Source organism: Bufo bufo, chromosome 10, assembly GCF_905171765.1.
Source record: "Bufo bufo chromosome 10, aBufBuf1.1, whole genome shotgun sequence".
In the NCBI taxonomy this organism is placed as follows: Eukaryota; Metazoa; Chordata; class Amphibia; order Anura; family Bufonidae; genus Bufo; species Bufo bufo.
The window spans coordinates 110,501,594-110,520,650 of record NC_053398.1 but is presented as its reverse complement, the minus strand read 5'-3'; the positions used below and the strand labels follow the sequence as shown (position 1 = coordinate 110,520,650).

Below are 19,057 nucleotides of genomic sequence, written 5' to 3'. Positions count from 1 at the left end.
TGTTTTCCTTTATAAAAACTCAGACCCCCTGCCATTAGTCCCCAACACCCTTTGTTCCCCCCTGTGCGATCAGCCCAAGTGCATCAGTTCCCCCCAGTGCCATCAGCTCCACTATCACCCAGTGCCAAGAGCTCTCCCCACCCAGTGCCATCAGCTCTCCCCACCCAGTGCCATCAGCTCTCCCCACCCAGTGCCATCAGCTCTGCCCCCTTGTGCCATCAGCTCTGCCCCCTTGTGCCATCAGCTCTGCCCCCATTGTGCCATCAGCTCTGCCCCCTTGTGCCATCAGCTCTGCCCCCTTGTGCCATCAGCTCTGCCCCCTTGTGCCATCAGCTATGCCCCCTTGTGCCATCAGCTCTGCCCCCATTGTGCCATCAGCTCTGCCCCCATTGTGCCATCAGCTCTGCCCCCATTGTGCCATCAGCTCTGCCCCCATTGTGCCATCAGCTCTGCTGCCATGCTCCTCCTGACACCCGGATTGCACAGCGTCACTGGTTTCTATGATGCTGTGCACTCCAGGCGCCCGGCCTTAGTTGCGCCCCCGCCCCCTCGGTTTCACCAACGTACCTTTCCAGCAGGGGCGCTGCCGACACTCCATCGTTCTGCGCTGCTCTGCTCCTGACGTCACAGTGCGTCAGGTCACAGCGTGCGTACGTCAGGAGGTCAGAGCAGCGCGGGACCATGGACGTACTGTGGAGCGTCCGGAGGCCGCCTGCTGGAAAGGTAAGTATTCCAAGCGCCGCGGGAGACCACGGAGCGGGAGTAATAGCAAGCGCTTCACTCCCGCTCCGTGGTCACATGACACAAACGAATCTTCGATGCAAAAAATTAGCATTGAGGATTTTTTTGTGTCAAATTACTCGATTTAATCGAGTAATCGTTTCAGCCCTAGTCCGCACCGCAAAAAAGTAGTGCATGCACTACTTTTTTGCAGTGCGAAGGCATGGCCAGAAGCACCACGGAAGCACTCCGTAGTGCTTCCGCACCGCATCTCCGGGTTTGCGGACCCAGTCAAGCGACTGGGTCCGCATCCGTGATTCTGGGTGCACACGGCCGGTGCCCCGTGTATTGCGGACCTACCGTATGCGGGCCGCAATACGGCCACGGCGGGGCAATGGACGTGTGCAAGAGCCCTTAATGTCCCAAATACAGGCCATGTTCTTCTCTGCTTCTCTTGTGCAGAAATGACTGAAATATGACGTATTCTGAAGTTTATCTGTTGCTTTGTAGATGTTCAGATAGAGGAAACTTCCAGGAAAAAATAATTTAAATGAAAATTATAGAAAAAAGAATGTTTTTTTTTAATCAGAGGAATTTTTGCTGGTAAATGCCAGATTGTCAGACTATGGATAAGGGCTCATGCACATGACTATAAGTATTTTGCGATCTGCAAAAAAGAATGGATGACATCCGTGTGACATCCATGGTGCATTAGTTTTTTTTTTGTGTGGATCCGTTGTAACCGTGCCTGTTCTTGTCCTCAAAACGGACAAGAATAGGACATGTTCTATTTTGTTGCCGAACGGACCTGCGGACATATGGAGTAATTTCCGTTTTTTTAAGCCCCACTGAAATCAATAGTTCCGTATACAGACCTGTAAAAAAAAACAAAAAAACGGAGCGGAAACGGAAGTGCAAGTGCCCTTATTATGTGTTGATGAGCTGTACTAGCACTTAGAGTATATACACATGGCAGTGTAGTGTAGTGTATAGATTTATCTTGCAATTTTTGCTGCATTTCCATACCAAATCCGCATGTGTAAGGGTACGACATCACAGTGCGGTCGTATGCGGCGTGGCTGTAGGGGCCGCAGCTGGCTTTTGCTGAACTAATGAGACGACACGGTTTAGTCAGTCTGCATTGTTAATGGCTGCCCGACACCTTCAATACCGTATAGCCACTAACAGTGCAACAAAAGCCAGATGCAGTACTCGACATGACCGCGCCACATGGTCGTACCTTCACTTGCAGATTTTGACGCAGATCTGCCCCAGATCTCCCATTGCCTCCTGCACAAGACCGTATCCGTTTGGCGGTCCACAAAACACAGATGTGGTCTGTGTTCATCCCGCAATTTCCATGAGACCCTCTGTAAAAAAATAAAAATGAAAAAAAGACCATTCTTGTCTGCAAGACAGAATAGGACAGGTTCTACGATTTGCGGCCCAGCAGCGCGGATGCGGACAGCACACGGATGACATAGAAATGAATGGGTCCATGTGCAATCCGGATCTAACACAGACTAAGGCTTCTTGCACAGACACGACCGAATGCCCTCCGAGATATGCAGTCCGTGAGCGGGCCATATGTCCCGGAGCGGCATTGATCGTGCGCACGGAAGCGCACAGCATCATAGATTACAATGATACTGTGCACATCGGGCCGGCCGCGGGACTATTGTCTTGCACTCATATGATCTTATGAGGTTGGGACAATAGCCCCGTGGGCGGCCCGACGTGCGCACAGCATCATTGTAATCTATGATGCTGTGCGCTTCCGTGCGCACGATCAATGCCGCTCCGGGACATATGGCCCGCTCACGGACCATATGTCTCGGAGGTCATACGATCTGTGTGCAAGAGGCCTAAATAATATGCACGGAAAATCCGCACAAACAATCATCAGGCCACAGATTTCAAAATCTTTATTTCTACAACATGAACGTGAGATTTTGAAAATCTAAAAACGACTGCGCAGCAAATCTGCGCATAACGCGCACCATGTGGATGTACCCTTATCATTGTGTTCTCGTGGATGCATGGCTTGTCTTTTGCTTCCAGATGTAGCACTCGCCGGTCAGTGCTTTTAGTATTAATATAGAGGAGGTGGGGGAAGGGGATACAACTCCATATCGGTTTAATGAAGACATTCATTTTAATACCTCTTTCTACGTGAATGTCACGGCTGTGTAATCTATACTTTGGTCGGACCACCTCCATTGTGCGGCGTCTGGCATCCGCCAGGTCACTTAATCTGCATGAGGCTCTGATGGAATAGCTGCATAATTTCAGATCATCTTGGTAATGGCGCTGGACCCAGCATGCAAACAGCTTGCGAGGCCTTCGCTCCAGGTTATTAGCGCAACTGTTCCGAGCGGAATTAGAGTAAAGCCTTTTCCTCGACCATAAAAGGTCTGTATCAGGTGACGGCGCGCTCCCGCCTGGTCTTTATGAAGGCCGACAGGACTCGGGTGTCAGTGCTAAACCACCTGTCTATACCGCAATGAAGAATAGCCGAAAATCTACCGCGCTGCAAATCCAGCATGTGGGCTCTGGTTTAACCCCTTCACCGCCCTACCACTGCCTAACAGGGAAAGTGTCCAAGGTGGCCGCGTTCGGCTTTGCTTCCACACAATAGAAGGCATCTTGTAGATTCATTATCACGAGTGGTGGCCGGCTTCGGCTTTCCCAGCCAAGGTCAAATTAAATGCGCTTTATGAACATCTGCTGAACAAAAGGCCCAGTGGTCAGGGTGCCTGGGTGCGCGGAAAATGTTATAAGGAACAATAACTTTTTTTTTTTTTTACTTGCTCGTAGTAATTGGCCTGTCCTTAAACGCTCCGAAGAAACAGTATTAACCCCTTCCTGTCCCCAAGAGCCATAACTGTTTTAATATTTTTTTGGGGCTTTTTTTATTTTTTACGGGATAAGTTTTACTTTCTAATGGCCATTACATGCAAGATGGAAGAAAGTCATGAACGGGGTGGAACTGGAAAAAAAAAATGCAGTTCCAGCTTTGCAGGTTTAGTTTTTACAGTGCAGTCAAAGTGACACGTTGCCTTTAGGGCTCATGCACGCAAACGTATATTCTTTCCGTGTCCGTTCAGTTTTTTTGTTGCGGACCAAATACGGAACCATTCATTTCAATGGGTCCTCCAAAAAAACGGAAGTTACTCCGTGTGCATTCTGTTTCCGTATATATGTCTGTATTTCCGTTCCGCAAAAAAATAGAACATAGGACTGTTCTATCAGGGGCCAGCTGTTCCGTTCCACAAAATACGGAATGCACACGGGTGTCATCCGTATTTTTTGCGGGTCCGTTTTTTGCGGACTGCAAAATACATAGGGTCGTGTGCATGAGCGCTTATACTGTGGGTCAGTACAATTACAGTGATACCAAAATGATACATTTTTATGTTATAATACTTAAAAGAATAAAAAATAAAAAACTTTGGAAAAAAATGCTGTCTACGGAGCTTAGTTTTTTTGCAGGGCGATTTATAGTTTGTATAGTATGTTGGGGTATGTATTGCTTTTTCACGACTTTTTATGAAATATTTTTGGGAGGCAAAGTGACAGTGATTCAGCCATTTTGCTATTATTTTTTTTACTGTTACGACGTTCACCAAAAAGGATAAATACTATTTCAATAGTTCAGGCATTTTCGGCACCTCTGGGACCTGCTCAATTCTCCAGTAAGTGGCCCCGAAGTGAAGGAGAGCAAACTGCTCATGCGCGCTTGACTGTTTTTGGAAGATTTATAGCGGCGAATGGAGAGCGCATGCATGGCCATCTCTCCAATAACCTCTATGGGACTCCTTTACCATGGGGGACCCGATCTGGAGATAGAAGTAGGTCCCAGAGGTGGAACCTGCACATATTTAAAATTGATGGCATATCCGATAACTATAGCAGGCCTGAGAGCTTTCACAAGGCTTCTGGCTGCCAGTCACTGGTAGCTGCTCTTCGCAGCCAGTAAATGACCCCTCACACCTGTGGGTCACCTGTGACCACAGCAAAATGTTGACTGGTGTCTGCTGTGCCCACTAAGCTCCTGAGCATGCCCATCTTTAAAGACCCGACCTCCACTGTTCATGTACGAGCGTACATAAAAAACAATTCTCCAATTTCCTTTTCATGTATTCCAATGCCGTTCATGGTCAATTTGGAAAACTGTCAGCCCTAAGCAAACCCATCTAACGGCTCATCTCTAGTCCTTCTCTCTCCTCCCTTGAGGGATCATTTCCTGAATTCTGATGAAATTCTGATTTGATCAAATTTAAAGCAAATGATCAGTCAGAAGAGGGGAGAGAAGGTCTAGAGATGAGCTGTTAGGAAGCCTGTGTGACAGATTTAGCACAGAACAGCATTCAGCATTCTGCAGCCTGCTGTGTTTTGGTAAACATGGAAACTGCAGAAGACAGATTAACCAACATTTTTAAAGGGAACCCATTATCAACTTTATGCTGACCTCACTGAGGGCAGTATAAAATAGTGACAGAAATTCTGATGTCAGCGGTGTGTCACTCAGGAGCTAAAAGTAAGTGGTTGCTGAGAACCAACATCACAATCATTGCAGCCCAGGCCTTGAGAAGAGTCCAATCTACCTGAGAAGAGTCCTGGTTATTATAATCTCCTGCTCTCCCCGTCCATCTGCTGATGATTGGCAGTTCTCTCCTAGAGAGAGAGGGAGACAACTAGGTAGAAGACGGTCAGTCCTCAGCAGGAGAGCAGGACTTCATGAATAACCAGGACTCTTCTCAGGTGGCCGTGACTCTTTTCCAGGCCCAGTCTGCAATGATTGTGATGTTGGTTCTCGACAACCACTTACTTTTAACTTATAAATGTCAGACCGCTGAAATCAACTCGCCTGTCTCTACTTTATGCTGCTGTTAGTATGGGCATCATAAAGTTGATGACAGGATCCCTTTAAGTAAAAAACAATTGTAAAAATGAAATAAGTGATAATAAAAGAGTGAAAATGGATTAAAGAATGGGGCAAACTGAAGTGATAAAGAAAGGGTGAGATCGGGAGAGAACGTGACGGCTCTACAGGACTGAGTCACAGTTATGCATTTTGAGACCCATAGAAATGATTGGGATCTCTCAATGGATCGATCATGATTATTACATAGATGTCATAAAATGCCACTGAAAACGAATTATGGGAACTAGCGAGAACCTTTGTAACCTAAAATCCCATCTACTAAAGAGACACTAAACCCAATATTCCAGCTCTTTGCAATGCAGTCGCTCTAATAGCAGCCTCAAGCAGAATTGATCCTCCTTGCCTTCATATTACCAGAGCTCTTCATTTAAGTCTGATCGATCTCCCTTAATACGCATTGTAAATATTTAGCCAGCTTAAATATTTCATGATATTGTTTTTCCAGCGCTTCTAATGAAGGCCACAGAAAGGAAAAGTTATTTAGATGTATGGGTTAATATATCCTTTACAGGGCACTTCCAACTGCACTATATGAATTCATGGTATACTGTGTATTAGGGCATGTTTCATAGGGTTGACTTTCAGGACCGTGATGGCCTTCCTAACTTGGACAGGTCTGTTCAAACAAGCAGAACCAAGGTGGGCCATACACACTGAACTTCAGTAGGAAGATCCTATCAAAATGGCTATAAAACTTGGTAGACCTTCAGGGTGGACTGCCATGGAGGTAAAGGTTTAGTCACATCTTTGTATGAGCATACGAGTTGTTGCTATGATGCATTTCTATGAGATCTTACAGGGTTTGAGGATGAGAAGATGAGCTATGTGCAATTAGTTGTTGCTATGATATTTTAGAGGGTTGGAGTATGAGAAGAGCGATGATGTGCAAGGATTTTGAAGATATTTTGTAAAATTATTTGTTCCAAGTGGCCAAAATCTTATTGGAAATACTTAAATGTTTTTAGTATATATATCTTTTGTGAGGGTTTAGCTCTATCTCCGGGGTCTCAGTCACAGAATTCTCGCTGACAACCGCGTTGATAGTCTAAACAGTGCATTTATTTTGACACCAGCACCAACAAACACGGTACAAGATGAAAGCCTGCCCATCTGGGCTCTACCTAAATATATAACATAATTCCCTGACTCACGTATACAGAGCGCAGTTCACACACTGTCTTTGGTGCGGCTTTCTCAGCCAGTAGTCCACCATCCCCCAGGCTGTAACATGGTTAGTCCAGACTATCTCCCAGCCTCGTGGTATCTCAGCCTTGCCCAGCTGAGACCACACTCACAGAGCCTCACCAGGCCTCTGTTTGCACACTCCCCCTAACTGACACCCTGGGAGGATCTTTATCCCAGTCTGATTATCGCAGACCTCACCTGCTATCCTCTCTGGTTCAAGGGAACACCTGTGCTGGAAGGGTGTGGATTGGGAGATCCCACTTCTAATCCTATCTGCCAATCCCAATAAAATCCGGCCCAGACTACACCAACAAGAACCTTGTCTCAACAAACTACATGCTGCTAAGACTATTATATCCTGGACTTTAGCTATCCCACCTAGCTGAGGTATCTGAGTGGGATATACACCTCTTCCCGCACTGTCCACCTTATCACACTTTATAAACTTTCTTAGGGCTCTTTCACACTTGCGTTATTGTCTTCCGGCATAGAGTTCCGTCGTCGGGACTCTATGCCGGAAGAATACTGATCAGGATTATCCTAATGCATTCTGAATGGAGAGTAATCCGTTCAGGATGCATCAGGATGTCTTCAGTTCCGGTACGGAACGTTTTTTGGCCGGAGAAAATACCGCAGCATGCTGCGCTTTTTGCTCCGGCCAAAAATCCTGAAGACTTGCCGCAAGGCCGGATCCGGGATCAATGCCCATTGAAAGGCATTGATCCGGATCCGGCCTTAAGCTAAACGTCGTTTCGGCGCATTGCCGGACCCGACGTTTAGCTTTTTCTGAATAGTTACCATGGCTACCGGGACGTTAAAGTCCTGACAGCCATGGTAAGTGTAGCGGGGAGCAGGGGAGCAGCATACTTACCGTCCGTGCGGCTCCCCGGGCGCTCCAGAGTGACGTCAGGGCGCCCCAAGCGCATGGATCACGTGATCACATGGATCACGTCATCCATGCGCATGGGGCGCTCTGACGTCATTCTGGAGCGCCCGGGGAGCCGCACGGACTGTAAGTATACCGCTCCCCCGCTCCCCGCTACTACTATGGCAACCAGGACTTTAATAGCGTCCTGGGTGCCATAGTAACACTGAAAGCATTTGGAAGACGGTTCCGTCTTCAAATGCTTTCAGTACACTTGCGTTGTTACGGATCCGGCAGGCACCTCCGGCAACGGAAGTGCATGCCGGATCCCAACAACGCAAGTGTGAAAGAGGCCCTTAAGTATCGGTATCTTCCTCACTCAACTTTTCTATGACCAGCTTTACAGTCTAGCAGTCCACCCTAGCTTCCTTCTTTTTCTCTCAATCGTTGTAAACTTTGTTGTTTTCCTATTTATAGGCCCGTCCCCAGGGATTGCCCTCCCTTGGTACTCCAGTCCTACGTAGGTAGTATGCCATCTGGGAGTTTCTTGGCTCTGCAACCCACTTTTTCCTTAGTTACAAAGTCAAGAACAGTCATGTCTTTACAACATATTTCTCTGTGGGATATCTTTCCTAACCAAGCCTAATTCCTTTTGGTAAATGAAAATGCGTCTGTGTTTGTATCATGCAAACTAAGGGAGGAGTAGTGCATAGCATACAGACTCCTACCACAGCAGCAGCAGAAACACTAGTTAAGTTGGACTTGAAGGTATAAGGAGGTTCAGGAGTTGAAGACCTCTGGAAGAACATTTCAGTTTCCATTTTGAAGGAATAAGGAGTCTGAGGAGTTGTTCCTCTGGAAGAACATTTCAGTCTCCATTTTGAAGGTGTAAGGAGGCTCGGGAGTTGAAGTTGTCCTCTGGAAGTACATTTCAGTTGCCATTGTGACATCAGAAGATCTCCTGCTATGTAAGTTGTGTCTTGTGCATAGCTATTGTTTGATATGTTGGTTATATTTTATGTAATGGTTAGATATTGCAAGCATCACTAGCATGTGCAAGCATCTTGACCCATTTTCTTCTGTCACAGTATGATGTATAAGTTATTATTGAGGATTCACTTTTGTGTTGGATGCAAAGAGTAATAACCACAGACATCTTGATAGTTTATCTCAGGAAGGCGCCTTTCCCTGTACCGACTTTTGCCTGTTTACTGGAATCTGACCCTCTGCTGCCTTACCTGTGCCTGACCTCCGTATTGTCCCTTCACTGCCTGCCCTGACCTCAGACTGTTTATCGGATTGCTCATACTCTTTTGCCCTTAGCTCGGCCTGTCCCTGACTGTGGTTTTGAATGATCCCTCAGTGCCCCACAACAATGTCTCTGACCCCCGTGGGTCAGCTGTCAACCTCACAGAGACTTCTCCAGGAGGTAGCGGCATGGTGGCTCCACTGCAGTGAAGTCCAGATCCCTGTATAGGGGTTAAACAGTGAATACCAGATGACTGCCAGGATAATACCCTTAGGATTAGCCTAGAGTCATATCTGTTGGTTGACACAGTGGTTCCACACCCACTGATGTAACAATACTGGGGACTACCAATGGTCACCATAAGCCTTAATGGGATGAACAGGGATTCTGGTATTTCAACTGTAGGCATGGTGTTGCATCAGAATAAGGGCTCATGCACACGACCGTTGTTGTTTTGCGGTCCGTTTTTCATGGATCCGTTGTTCCGTATCTGAGTTTTTTTCTTCTTCTGTGATTTAAGTCCTCTTTTGTTCCGTTATTCCACAAAACATATCCGTATGGTTTCCATATGCGATCCGTTTTTTGCGGATTGGTAACGGAAACAGTAACTTATTAATCACCAAACACATGAGCAATATGGGCTGGGCAAAGCATTTCTGCAGTACGGATCCGCAAAATATGGATGAAATAAGGATGACATACGGATGTGTTCCTTGTGTGCTCCGTATTTTTTGCGGACCCATTGACTTGAATGGGGCCTTGGACCGTGATTTGCGGACAATAATATGACATGCACTACTTTTTTGTGGAACGGAAATACGGTAACGGAATGCACACGGAGTACCTTCCATTGTTTTTGCAGACCCATTGAAGTGAATGGTTCCGCATACGGTCCACAAAAAAACGTAACGGAAGCGGAAAGAAAATACGTTTGTGTGCATGAGCCCTAAGCCTGAATTTTTTCTAGTCTCTCTCATTATAAGGGCGTCTTGCACACGAACGTATTTTCATTCTGTTTCCGTTCCGTTTTGTTTGTACGGAACCATTCATTTCAGTGGGTCTGCAAAAAAATGGAAAGTACTCCGTGTGCCTTCCGTTTCCGTATTTCCGTCCTGCAAATAAATAGAACATGTCTTATTATTGTACGCATTACGAACAAGGATATAACTGTTCTATTAGGGGCCAGCTGTTCCATTCCGCAAAATACGGAATGCACACGGACGTTATCTGTATTTTTTGCGGAACTATTTTTTGCGGACCGCAAAATACATACGGTCGTGTGCAAGAGGCCTAAGAGAGAGCTCCCTCCATGCTTACTTGTAACCAGAATACTCAAGTCCTTTTCTTATTCTGTTGTCCCCAGTTTTATTCTATTAAATGTGTATGCAGCCTCACAATTACTGTGGCCTAGGTGCATCACTTTACTTTTATTAATATTAAAAATGAATGTGCCATGTTCTTGCCACTCTGCTGGCTTATCTAGGTCTTTCTGTAATATCTGACAATTGCGTTTTCAGTCACTATCCTATAAAGATTTGTGTCATCATCAAAAACTGACACTTTACTCTCAGTCCCTTCCACAAGATCATTGATAAAGAGATTAAAGAGAATTGGGGCTAACCCAGATCCTTGTGGTACCCCACTGCTCCCAGTACAGATCCTTGTGGTACCCGCCTGTTTCCAGTACAGATCCTTGCAGTACCCGACTGCTCCCAGTACGGATACTTGTGGTACCCCGCTGCTCCCAGTACTGATCCTTCTGATACTTGACTGCTACCAGTACAGAACCTTGTAGTACCTGACTGCTACCAGTACAGATTCTTGTGATACTCGACTGCTCCCAGTACAGATTCCTGTAGTTCTTGACTGCTCAGAGTACAGATTCTACCCTGCTGCTCCCAGTACATATGCTGCTGCTTCCAAGTACAGAACCTTGTGGCACCCCACTGCTCCCAGTACGGATCCTTGTGGCACCCCACTGCTGACCGTACGGATCCTTGTGGCATCCCACTGCTCCCAGTACAGATCCTTGTGGCACCCCACTGCTCCCAGTACAGATCCTTGTGGTACTTGACTGCTTCCAGTACAGATCCTTGTAGTACCTGACTGCTACCAGTACAGATCCTTGTAGTTCCTGACTGCTCCCAGTACAGATTCTACCCTGCTGCTCCCAGTACATATGCCGCAGCTTCCAAGTACAGAACCTTGTGGCACCCCACTGCTCCCAGTACGGATCCTTGTGGCACCCCACTGCTGACCGTACGGATCCTTGTGGCACCCCACTGCTCCCAGTACAGATCCTTGTGGCACCCCACTGCTCCCAGTACAGATCCTTGTGGTACTTGACTGCTTCCAGTACAGATCCTTGTAGTTCCTGACTGCTCCCAGTACAGATTCTACCCTGCTGCTCCCAGTACATATGCCGCAGCTTCCAAGTACAGAACCTTGTGGCACCCCACTGCTCCCAGTACGGATCCTTGTGGTACCCCGGTGCTCCCAGCACAGATCCTTGTGGTAACACACTGATGACTTTAGCCCATTTTGACTACATACCATTTACAAAGACTTTGCTTTCTGTTCCGTAACCAGTTCTTTACCCATGTGCATATATTGTGCCCTTGTCCCTACATCTGTGGCTTCAAAACAAGGCTCTCGTGTGGTACAGTATCAAATGCTCTTGCAAAATCTAGACCTATCACATCAGCCACATGGGCAACCTCCAGATTTGCACCAAGCCTTAGGCCTCTTGATCACTGTTTGCTCAATAATAAAAGATGTCTGTTTTCCGTAAACAATAATGGGTGGCTTCAACAGAATAAGCCAAGGAGTGCTGGTGGTCACTGTTTTAGTTGTAAGGCATCTTTAATAGTTTCTGTACTGTAGTAAAATCACTCGGAGTGTCAGCGGAAGGAAAATAAAACCGTCAAGTGTTAATATTGGAAGCCTCCATTGTGTTCTGTGCGTGCTGCACTGAGCTGAACCAGCATCTGCCTCTTGGAAGAAGGCTATGGAAAGAGTTTTAATCTCAGAGTTGGCTGTGAGTCATTTACTTCCAGAGATTTCTCCTTCTTGTTAGGACGCATTTCCTCTCAGGACAGGATCTGCAAAATACATTTCCGCCATATGCGTCCTGTAAGCTTTTCATCTCCTCTTTTCTGAGCAGAAGAGCCGAATGACGGGAACCGGGTTCAGAGGTGTTCTCCAGCAAGCGAGGAGGTCACCAGTCAAGATGGACGTTTGCTCTGTTCTTCGCAAGGATTCAAGAACCAAACAAGAACGAAAGAAACAAAAAGGGGTGATGTCTGCAAGGGAGTGACATGTCCCACCAATATTTTGTGGGAAGGGGTAATAATATGTTTGGAGGGGTCTGTCCAACTCCATAAGTTGGGGCTCATGTAGTAAAGAATGGATGTCACATCATATGATCATGGATGTTGACATGGTGACACATGGCAGATTTACGGGCTGCGCCATACAATGCAGTGTATTCTTTGGACAGCACTGGGACCTACATATAGCTCGGTTTGTCCTGGTTTATTATTATATAATTCCAGTGAAGGCAGAGCAGCCAGAGAGGTGAAAAATAAAAAGTCAGCCATATTGTGCGTTGCCTGCGTTGTGGTATTTGGTAATTCTGAATCAGTGATGGTCAGTTCGCAGTGTTCGGCGATGGTGATGGTCAGTTCACCCGTTCGGCGATGCACAGGTTCCGAGAACAGCCCGATGAAGGCCCCTGGCGGCTGTTCTTGGAACTGCCTGCTCCCGGTGACTGCATTTGATTTCAGACCGGCTCCCGGCACAGGTAAGGGCTTACCTGTGCATCGCCGGACGGGTGAGTCTACCTTACTAAAGATGGCAGCGAACTGACCATTACTGTTCTGAATCTCTAAGCCCATGTAGTCTAATTTGGGTGGGTTTTTTTTTTACAAGCATTTTTTTTGTTTGTTAATATTTCACATGTTGTTTCATATATATTTTTTTCTATAGAGTAGTACAGTATAGGAAAACACCTTAAAAAAAATAGCATACCCAGAGCATGCCGTGTTCTGAAGGACAGCCATGGACCCAGAAAAATGCCAAAACAAATGCAAAAAAATTGTGTTTGCGCCCAAGAATACTTTGGCCCACATTTAGTACACCTGGATTTTGGTATATATGGCGCACCTTTCTGCTCTGTGTACATGAGATTTTGAAAACCTCAACTCCATTTTTTGCGGATCGGATGCGGACCCATTCATTTTAATGGCGCTGCAAAAGATGCGGACTGGACACCGCGCGCTCTCCACATCCGTATGTCCGTTCCACGGCCCCGCAAAAAAGATAGAACGTGTCCTATTCTTGTCCATTTTGTGGGCAGGAATAGGCATTTGTAACAAAGGGCAGGACGTGCTAATGCGCAAAATACACAACCCACACTCTGAGTTTTGTGGATCCAAAATAGGCGGCCTCCAAAACGGATGCGGTCGTGTGAATGCCGCCCCATGCTATGGATTTTCTGCACTGAAAATCTGCATGTAATGTGCACTGTGTGCATGTAACTTTAGAGAAAAGCCTTGGTGCCCAACACCAAGTAGAACCAGAAGAGGTGGGTGCCATGGGGCTCCCCAGGAGCCATCCAGAGGTTTTCTTTTGTGAACTGGAATCCCATATTCACTCAGCTGTCTTACCGTTGTCCATATAATCGTATAAAACCCCGGTAATACTTGTTTTGCAACTGTCTAAAGTTTAGTTTCTAATATAATAAAAAAAAATTAAAAAAACTGGCAAAAAAACCTAAAACACTCCCCACAAGCTGCCATTAATTTTCTAGTTGAAGTCCAGCTGCTCCTATGCTCTCTATGAGATTGCCTGTCCGATATCTCAGGTTGATTACACGCTGCTCCCCGCAGCTCGCCAGCAGCAATAGCCTTGATTTCTGCTTCGCTATTATTACAGCAATTAGTCCGTGTGCATGAAAGAGTCCGCTTCTTCACTCTGACCAATTAGAGGTGGCATCCATTGTGGTGTTTTTATTTTTCTCATATGTATATTCACATCCGTAGAGGCAACATGTCGACACAGAGTTTAACCCTTTTCTGGCTTGCGGATCGGTGCAAATGATTCTCTTCGGTTCATTCCGTTACGTTTCCTAAAGAAGAAAGGTAAAAAAAAAGAGCGAAATAAAAAAAAATAAAAAAAATTGATGATGGCAAAAGGCTTTAGTCAACAAAAAGTTTCCATTGAAATAATAATCCTTAATTTATAGCGCCAACATATTCCGTAGCGATTTACATTTCAGGGGGTACGTGTAGAAGTAAAATCAGACATGACAGAGTCAGGAGTGTTAGGAAATATAGAAATATCTCCATATATTTATTAAATGGGCCGCCTCCTCTGAGGAACCGCTGTCCACATGCAAAGACTGGACATATAGATGTCACAGAGGGAAGTCCCTCGCTCGAGACTCAGTGGTCACTTACCACATGGGGACACATCACCACTAAAGGCAGTGAATGGCTTCCGCGGTCAAATGACCATGGACAGGACATCTCAATTTCCAGTCCACCGGGGACCAGAAACAGCTGTGCCTTTAACGGAGGGGCTTTTAAATGTGGTGTTATTCTTTGGAGGTTGAACAACCCCTTTAAGACTGAACATGATCATTCCGTATTAAAGGGAATCTGTCTCCTGCTCTATGCTGCCGTCGCTGGGGGCAGCATAGTGTAGTGACAGACTCGCCGATTTCTGCCGTCTGTAACTTCTGTGATGACAGTCAGTACTTTCAGAGTACTCACATGAAGAACCCCACAGTTCTCCCCAGGAGATCAGTCCAATGAGACTCGCTGCCTCCGCCCTCCTCCGCCTCTGAACTAGACTGAAAAAGCATCCATACCCCTTGAACTTTTCCAATTTTTTTTTCACATTACACCCACAAACTTTTCACTCTTCCATAAAGGCCAGATTTGTGGAGTACACGACTAATAGTTGTCCAGTGGACAGTTTCTCCCACCTGAGCTGTGGATCTCTGCAGCTCCTCCAGAGTGATCATGGGCCTCTTGGAGGTTTCTCTAATTAGTGCTCTCTTTGCTTGGGCTGTCAGTTTAGGTGGATGGCCATGTCTTGGTAGTTTGCAGTTGCGCCATACTACTTCCATTTTCGGATGATGGATTGAACAGTGCTTCGTGAGATGTTCAGAGTTTGGGATTAAAGTGTCCATTATAAGTCGTCGCCTTATTAGAGAGAGTGCATTTGTAACGCCCAACGATAAGACAAGAACATTCTTGAAAAATAATGTAAATCTGCTTGCACGCATGTACGCTAACCTGCTTTGTACCTACTTATGTTTTTCAGTGGAAGATTCTGATGACTTTGGATTAAACTGGGATTCCTCACTGAACCAAACAGGTATGGACCTATTTATTTCAAGGGGTTCTCTGGGAATTATAAAAAAACTAAAAATTTAAATATGACTATTATAAATACGTATATTCCCGAATAGCTTTCATTAGTTATAATGGCTTGTTTTGTCTCAGGAGCAGCCGTAGGAGAAATAAAATGGCTGCCGTCCTATTAGTACACACAGAACCTGTCCTAATCACACAGGAAAACAAGTTACTTCACAACAGTGAGCCAAATATATTAATAATAAAATAATATTAAATATCCCCATTTTCACCCAGGCAGCCCCCCCCTGACTTGAGCATCGGAGCAGTTTATGCTCCGATGCTCTCCTTTACCCTGCGCTAAATCGCGCAGGGAAAAAGCATTTTCTGGAGTTCCGGTGATGTACCGGGCTCTCCATGGGGCTGCCAGGCGGAGGCTTCCGCCCAGCAGTGAGCCTGGTGACGTCACCGACACTGATGGGCGGGCTTTAGCGCTGCCCTAGCCTGTAAAACGGTTAGGGCAGTGCTAAAGCCTTCCTATCAGAGCCGGTGATGTCAACTAAAGCAGTTTTCCCATCCACCAGTTTTGTTAAATCTCCAATAATGCATTAGGAGAAGCATTCCTGACCATATGAGCTTGCAATCTATGAGAAGAATGGAGTAGATAAATGGGTCAAATGACTAGGGAGGAGAGTCCTTGATGGAGAGCAGTGAGATGGTGTGAGAGTAGTTGAAAGGATAATGTCATTGGCAGAGTAGAAATTGTTTAGGGTGGTACCACTACCTGGTATAATTTAAAGGAATTGGCCCACAAAAAGTATCACTATGCAATGAACAGAACATTGCAAATGAAGTATTATTGCATTATACATGCAATAAAAATATTGTTCGGTCAGTTATCTACATTACAGTCTTTTGGTAGCGCTACCCGCTATTTATCCTTCTGGTCCACCTTTTGCATTCAGTGGTGGACTGACATGTTCGGTAGCTTCCCTGCTCCCTTCCCCTCCCCTCCCCTCCATGCTGTCCTGAAGCAGCTGAAATCACCCAGTCGCCATTCATTCACTCCCACTTCTAAATTCCTAGCATTGTATAGTTATATCTCTCTAGACCGTGCAGAAGGAACTTGTGTGGGCATTTCATGCCTTATGTATCTTTGGGTCTATATATGAGGGACTATTTTCTGTGCAGGGGAGGAAGGGGTTAACCCGAGCTAATTGCAGTGTTTCCTGGGAGATGCAGGTGCTTGACTGTCTCATGTGAGCTGCTGCCCACCCACAGAAAGGGAAGAAAGTCCTCCAGATAAGCAGATAAGTGAGTGAAAAAAAGTTTTACATTTGTGAGAGATACAATCATTTATTGTGATATATAGATGATTTTTTTTCAATTTTTTTATTTTTTTAAAATAAAGCACCTATTGGCATATTCATTTTTTTTTATACTAATTTTGATTCTTGTCACTATGGTGGGATAAACTATAGAAACAATAATGAATCAAGTGTGTTAGAAAGTGTTTTTCGCATGCAGGTAAGCTGCAGTACCATGACCATTCTGCAAAGTAACCTACTCGTGGCTTTGGGTGGTATCAGCAGGCTGTCACCTGAGGTCAAGACAAAGATGAAACAAGAAATTCATGATGCCCTGCATGAATAAAAACTGGAGGAGAGCAGTATGTGTCAACTATAAATGAGGTCAATGTCAGGTCTCTTACAGGATTCGTAATAAACGCTACACATAAAAGTGGGTTAAAAAAAACCAAAACATGTAAAAGCTGAAACCGCTAACAAACTGGGGTCAGGACAACTGGTTTCAAGACATATCTGATCAGTGGGGAGTGGTTTGATATGTATATAAGTTTATACAAGCTTCATAGTCTTTCACATACCATATGTAGCGCTCACTAGTATGCAGGAGGCGCCAGGTGGTTCAGGGTAGCTGTACTCACCGCTCCCTGGTCTTCCTCTGGGCGCCGCACTGCACGTGTCCTGACTGCGCGCACTATGACCCGATGCTGTGCAACGTTGGGTCACAATGCAGAGCAGGCCTAGAGAAGACCAGGGAGCCGTGGATGCAACGCAACGTCTGGAGTAGGGTTGCACTTTGGTACCGGTATCGATTCGATACCGGGATTTGCCATTGATCAATACAAGACTGTGCTACTGCGCAGCCTAGCATCAGAGCACAGTCTCTCTCTCCCTTCCCCCTGTGCTGCCGCTGCCACCAGTAAGGAGGGAGAGGGGCGGAGGAGGGGAGGGGCTGTGGCCACTGCGCCACCAATGATGATAACTAAACCATTAATGCAAAAACAGAAGGTGGGTGCCGGCGGCAGAAACACATAGCCGACACCTGACCTCTATGACAGTTGCGGTTAACTGCCGCTGTTCGCAGCTCCCTGTCATAGAGGTTGGGTGATTCTGCCGCCGGCACCCGCCTCCTGTATTTGTATTAATGGTTTAAAAACATTGGGGGAGCAGTGCGCCCCCCACAACCCCTCCAGTATTAAATCATTGGAGGCGCAGTGCTCTTATTAAATCATTGGTGGCAGTGACCACAGGGTCCCCTCCCCTGCTCCTCATTGGTGGTGCAGTGGCAGTTGTGATCAGAGCCCCAGCAGTGTAATCGCGGGGCTCCGATCGGTTACCTATTAGGGTGAATAGGACAAGGGATTAAAAGATCCCAGGTTCTTAAATAGTTATTAAATAAAAAGTAAAAAAAAAAACACCAAAATATTAAGTATAAATCACCTCCTTTCCCAATTTTACATATAAAATATATAAACAGTAAATAAATAAACATATTAAATATCGCCACGTCCGAAAAGTCCAAACTATTAAAATATTTAAATATATCTCCTATGCGGTGAACGCCGTAACCTTTTGCGAGGTATCGAATAGGATCGAGTATCGCAATACTTTTTTATGGTATCGAAATCGAATAAAAATTTTGGTATCGTGACAACCCTAGTCTGGAGAGGTAACTTTATTTAGTTATTGTTTGGCTGTTCTGAGGTCTGATATGGGGGTCTGATCTGAAGATGTGATATGGGGTGTCTGATCTGAGGATATGAAATGGGGGTCTGATCTGAGGGCTGATATAGGGGTCTGATATGGGAATCTGATCTGAGGTCTGATATGGGGGACTGATCTGAGGTCTGATAAAGATTGGGAGTCTGAGAAAAATATATTTTTCTGACTTTCCTCCTCTAAAACCTAGGTGCATCTTATAAAGTGAAAAATATGGTAATTTCATGATCACATTTTTGACCTAGTTGCACTAAAGTCTGCATTGCTGTGCTGGAAATTCCACTTGGAGCGGTGAGTGGGCACTACTTGTATCCCAAGATAGGCAAAATCTGATATGTGGAGTACAAAATAATAACCCCCTGAGAATAGAAAAAAGTTAATGCCATTTTGGAAACTTTCAAGAAAGTGTGTTGTCCACTATTAAACATTGTGGTGGGTTCATTAAGGTATGGCAGGTACCTGATTGAAGTGATTCGGATTGATGAAAGTCCTTTAGGTTCCCTAAAGAAAATTTTAGGCTGTTTTATAAATTGCCATCTAATCACCACGTTTGTGAGATGCAAAGCAACTGGAGGCCCATCCACCGCTTGACCAATTATCTCGAGTTCATTTAACTTGTTATACCTAAAAATGCCATACAGCCAGAAACTGCAAAAATAATGTGTGATTCGGCATGCGTGAAAGCATCCCTAAAGCGGTTCTCCG

General features: G+C 45.5%; 1 protein-coding gene across 2 annotated transcripts in view; it reads left to right on the top strand.

Moving 5' to 3' along the window:
• ZNF423 (zinc finger protein 423) overlaps positions 1–19,057 on the top strand; it is a 251,791-nt gene that overhangs the window by 20,672 nt on the left and 212,062 nt on the right. Inside the window, exons 1-2 of one of the 2 annotated variants that reach the window (XM_040409707.1) lie at positions 8,620–8,686; positions 15,298–15,351. Coding sequence is in view for 1 of the 2 variants with exons in the window: in XM_040409704.1 (XP_040265638.1) it covers positions 15,298–15,351 (54 nt within the window). In the remaining variant the exon portion in view is untranslated. Of the gene's footprint in view, positions 1–8,619; positions 8,687–15,297; positions 15,352–19,057 lie in introns of those variants that run through there. The other variant, XM_040409704.1, reaches the window with a different exon arrangement.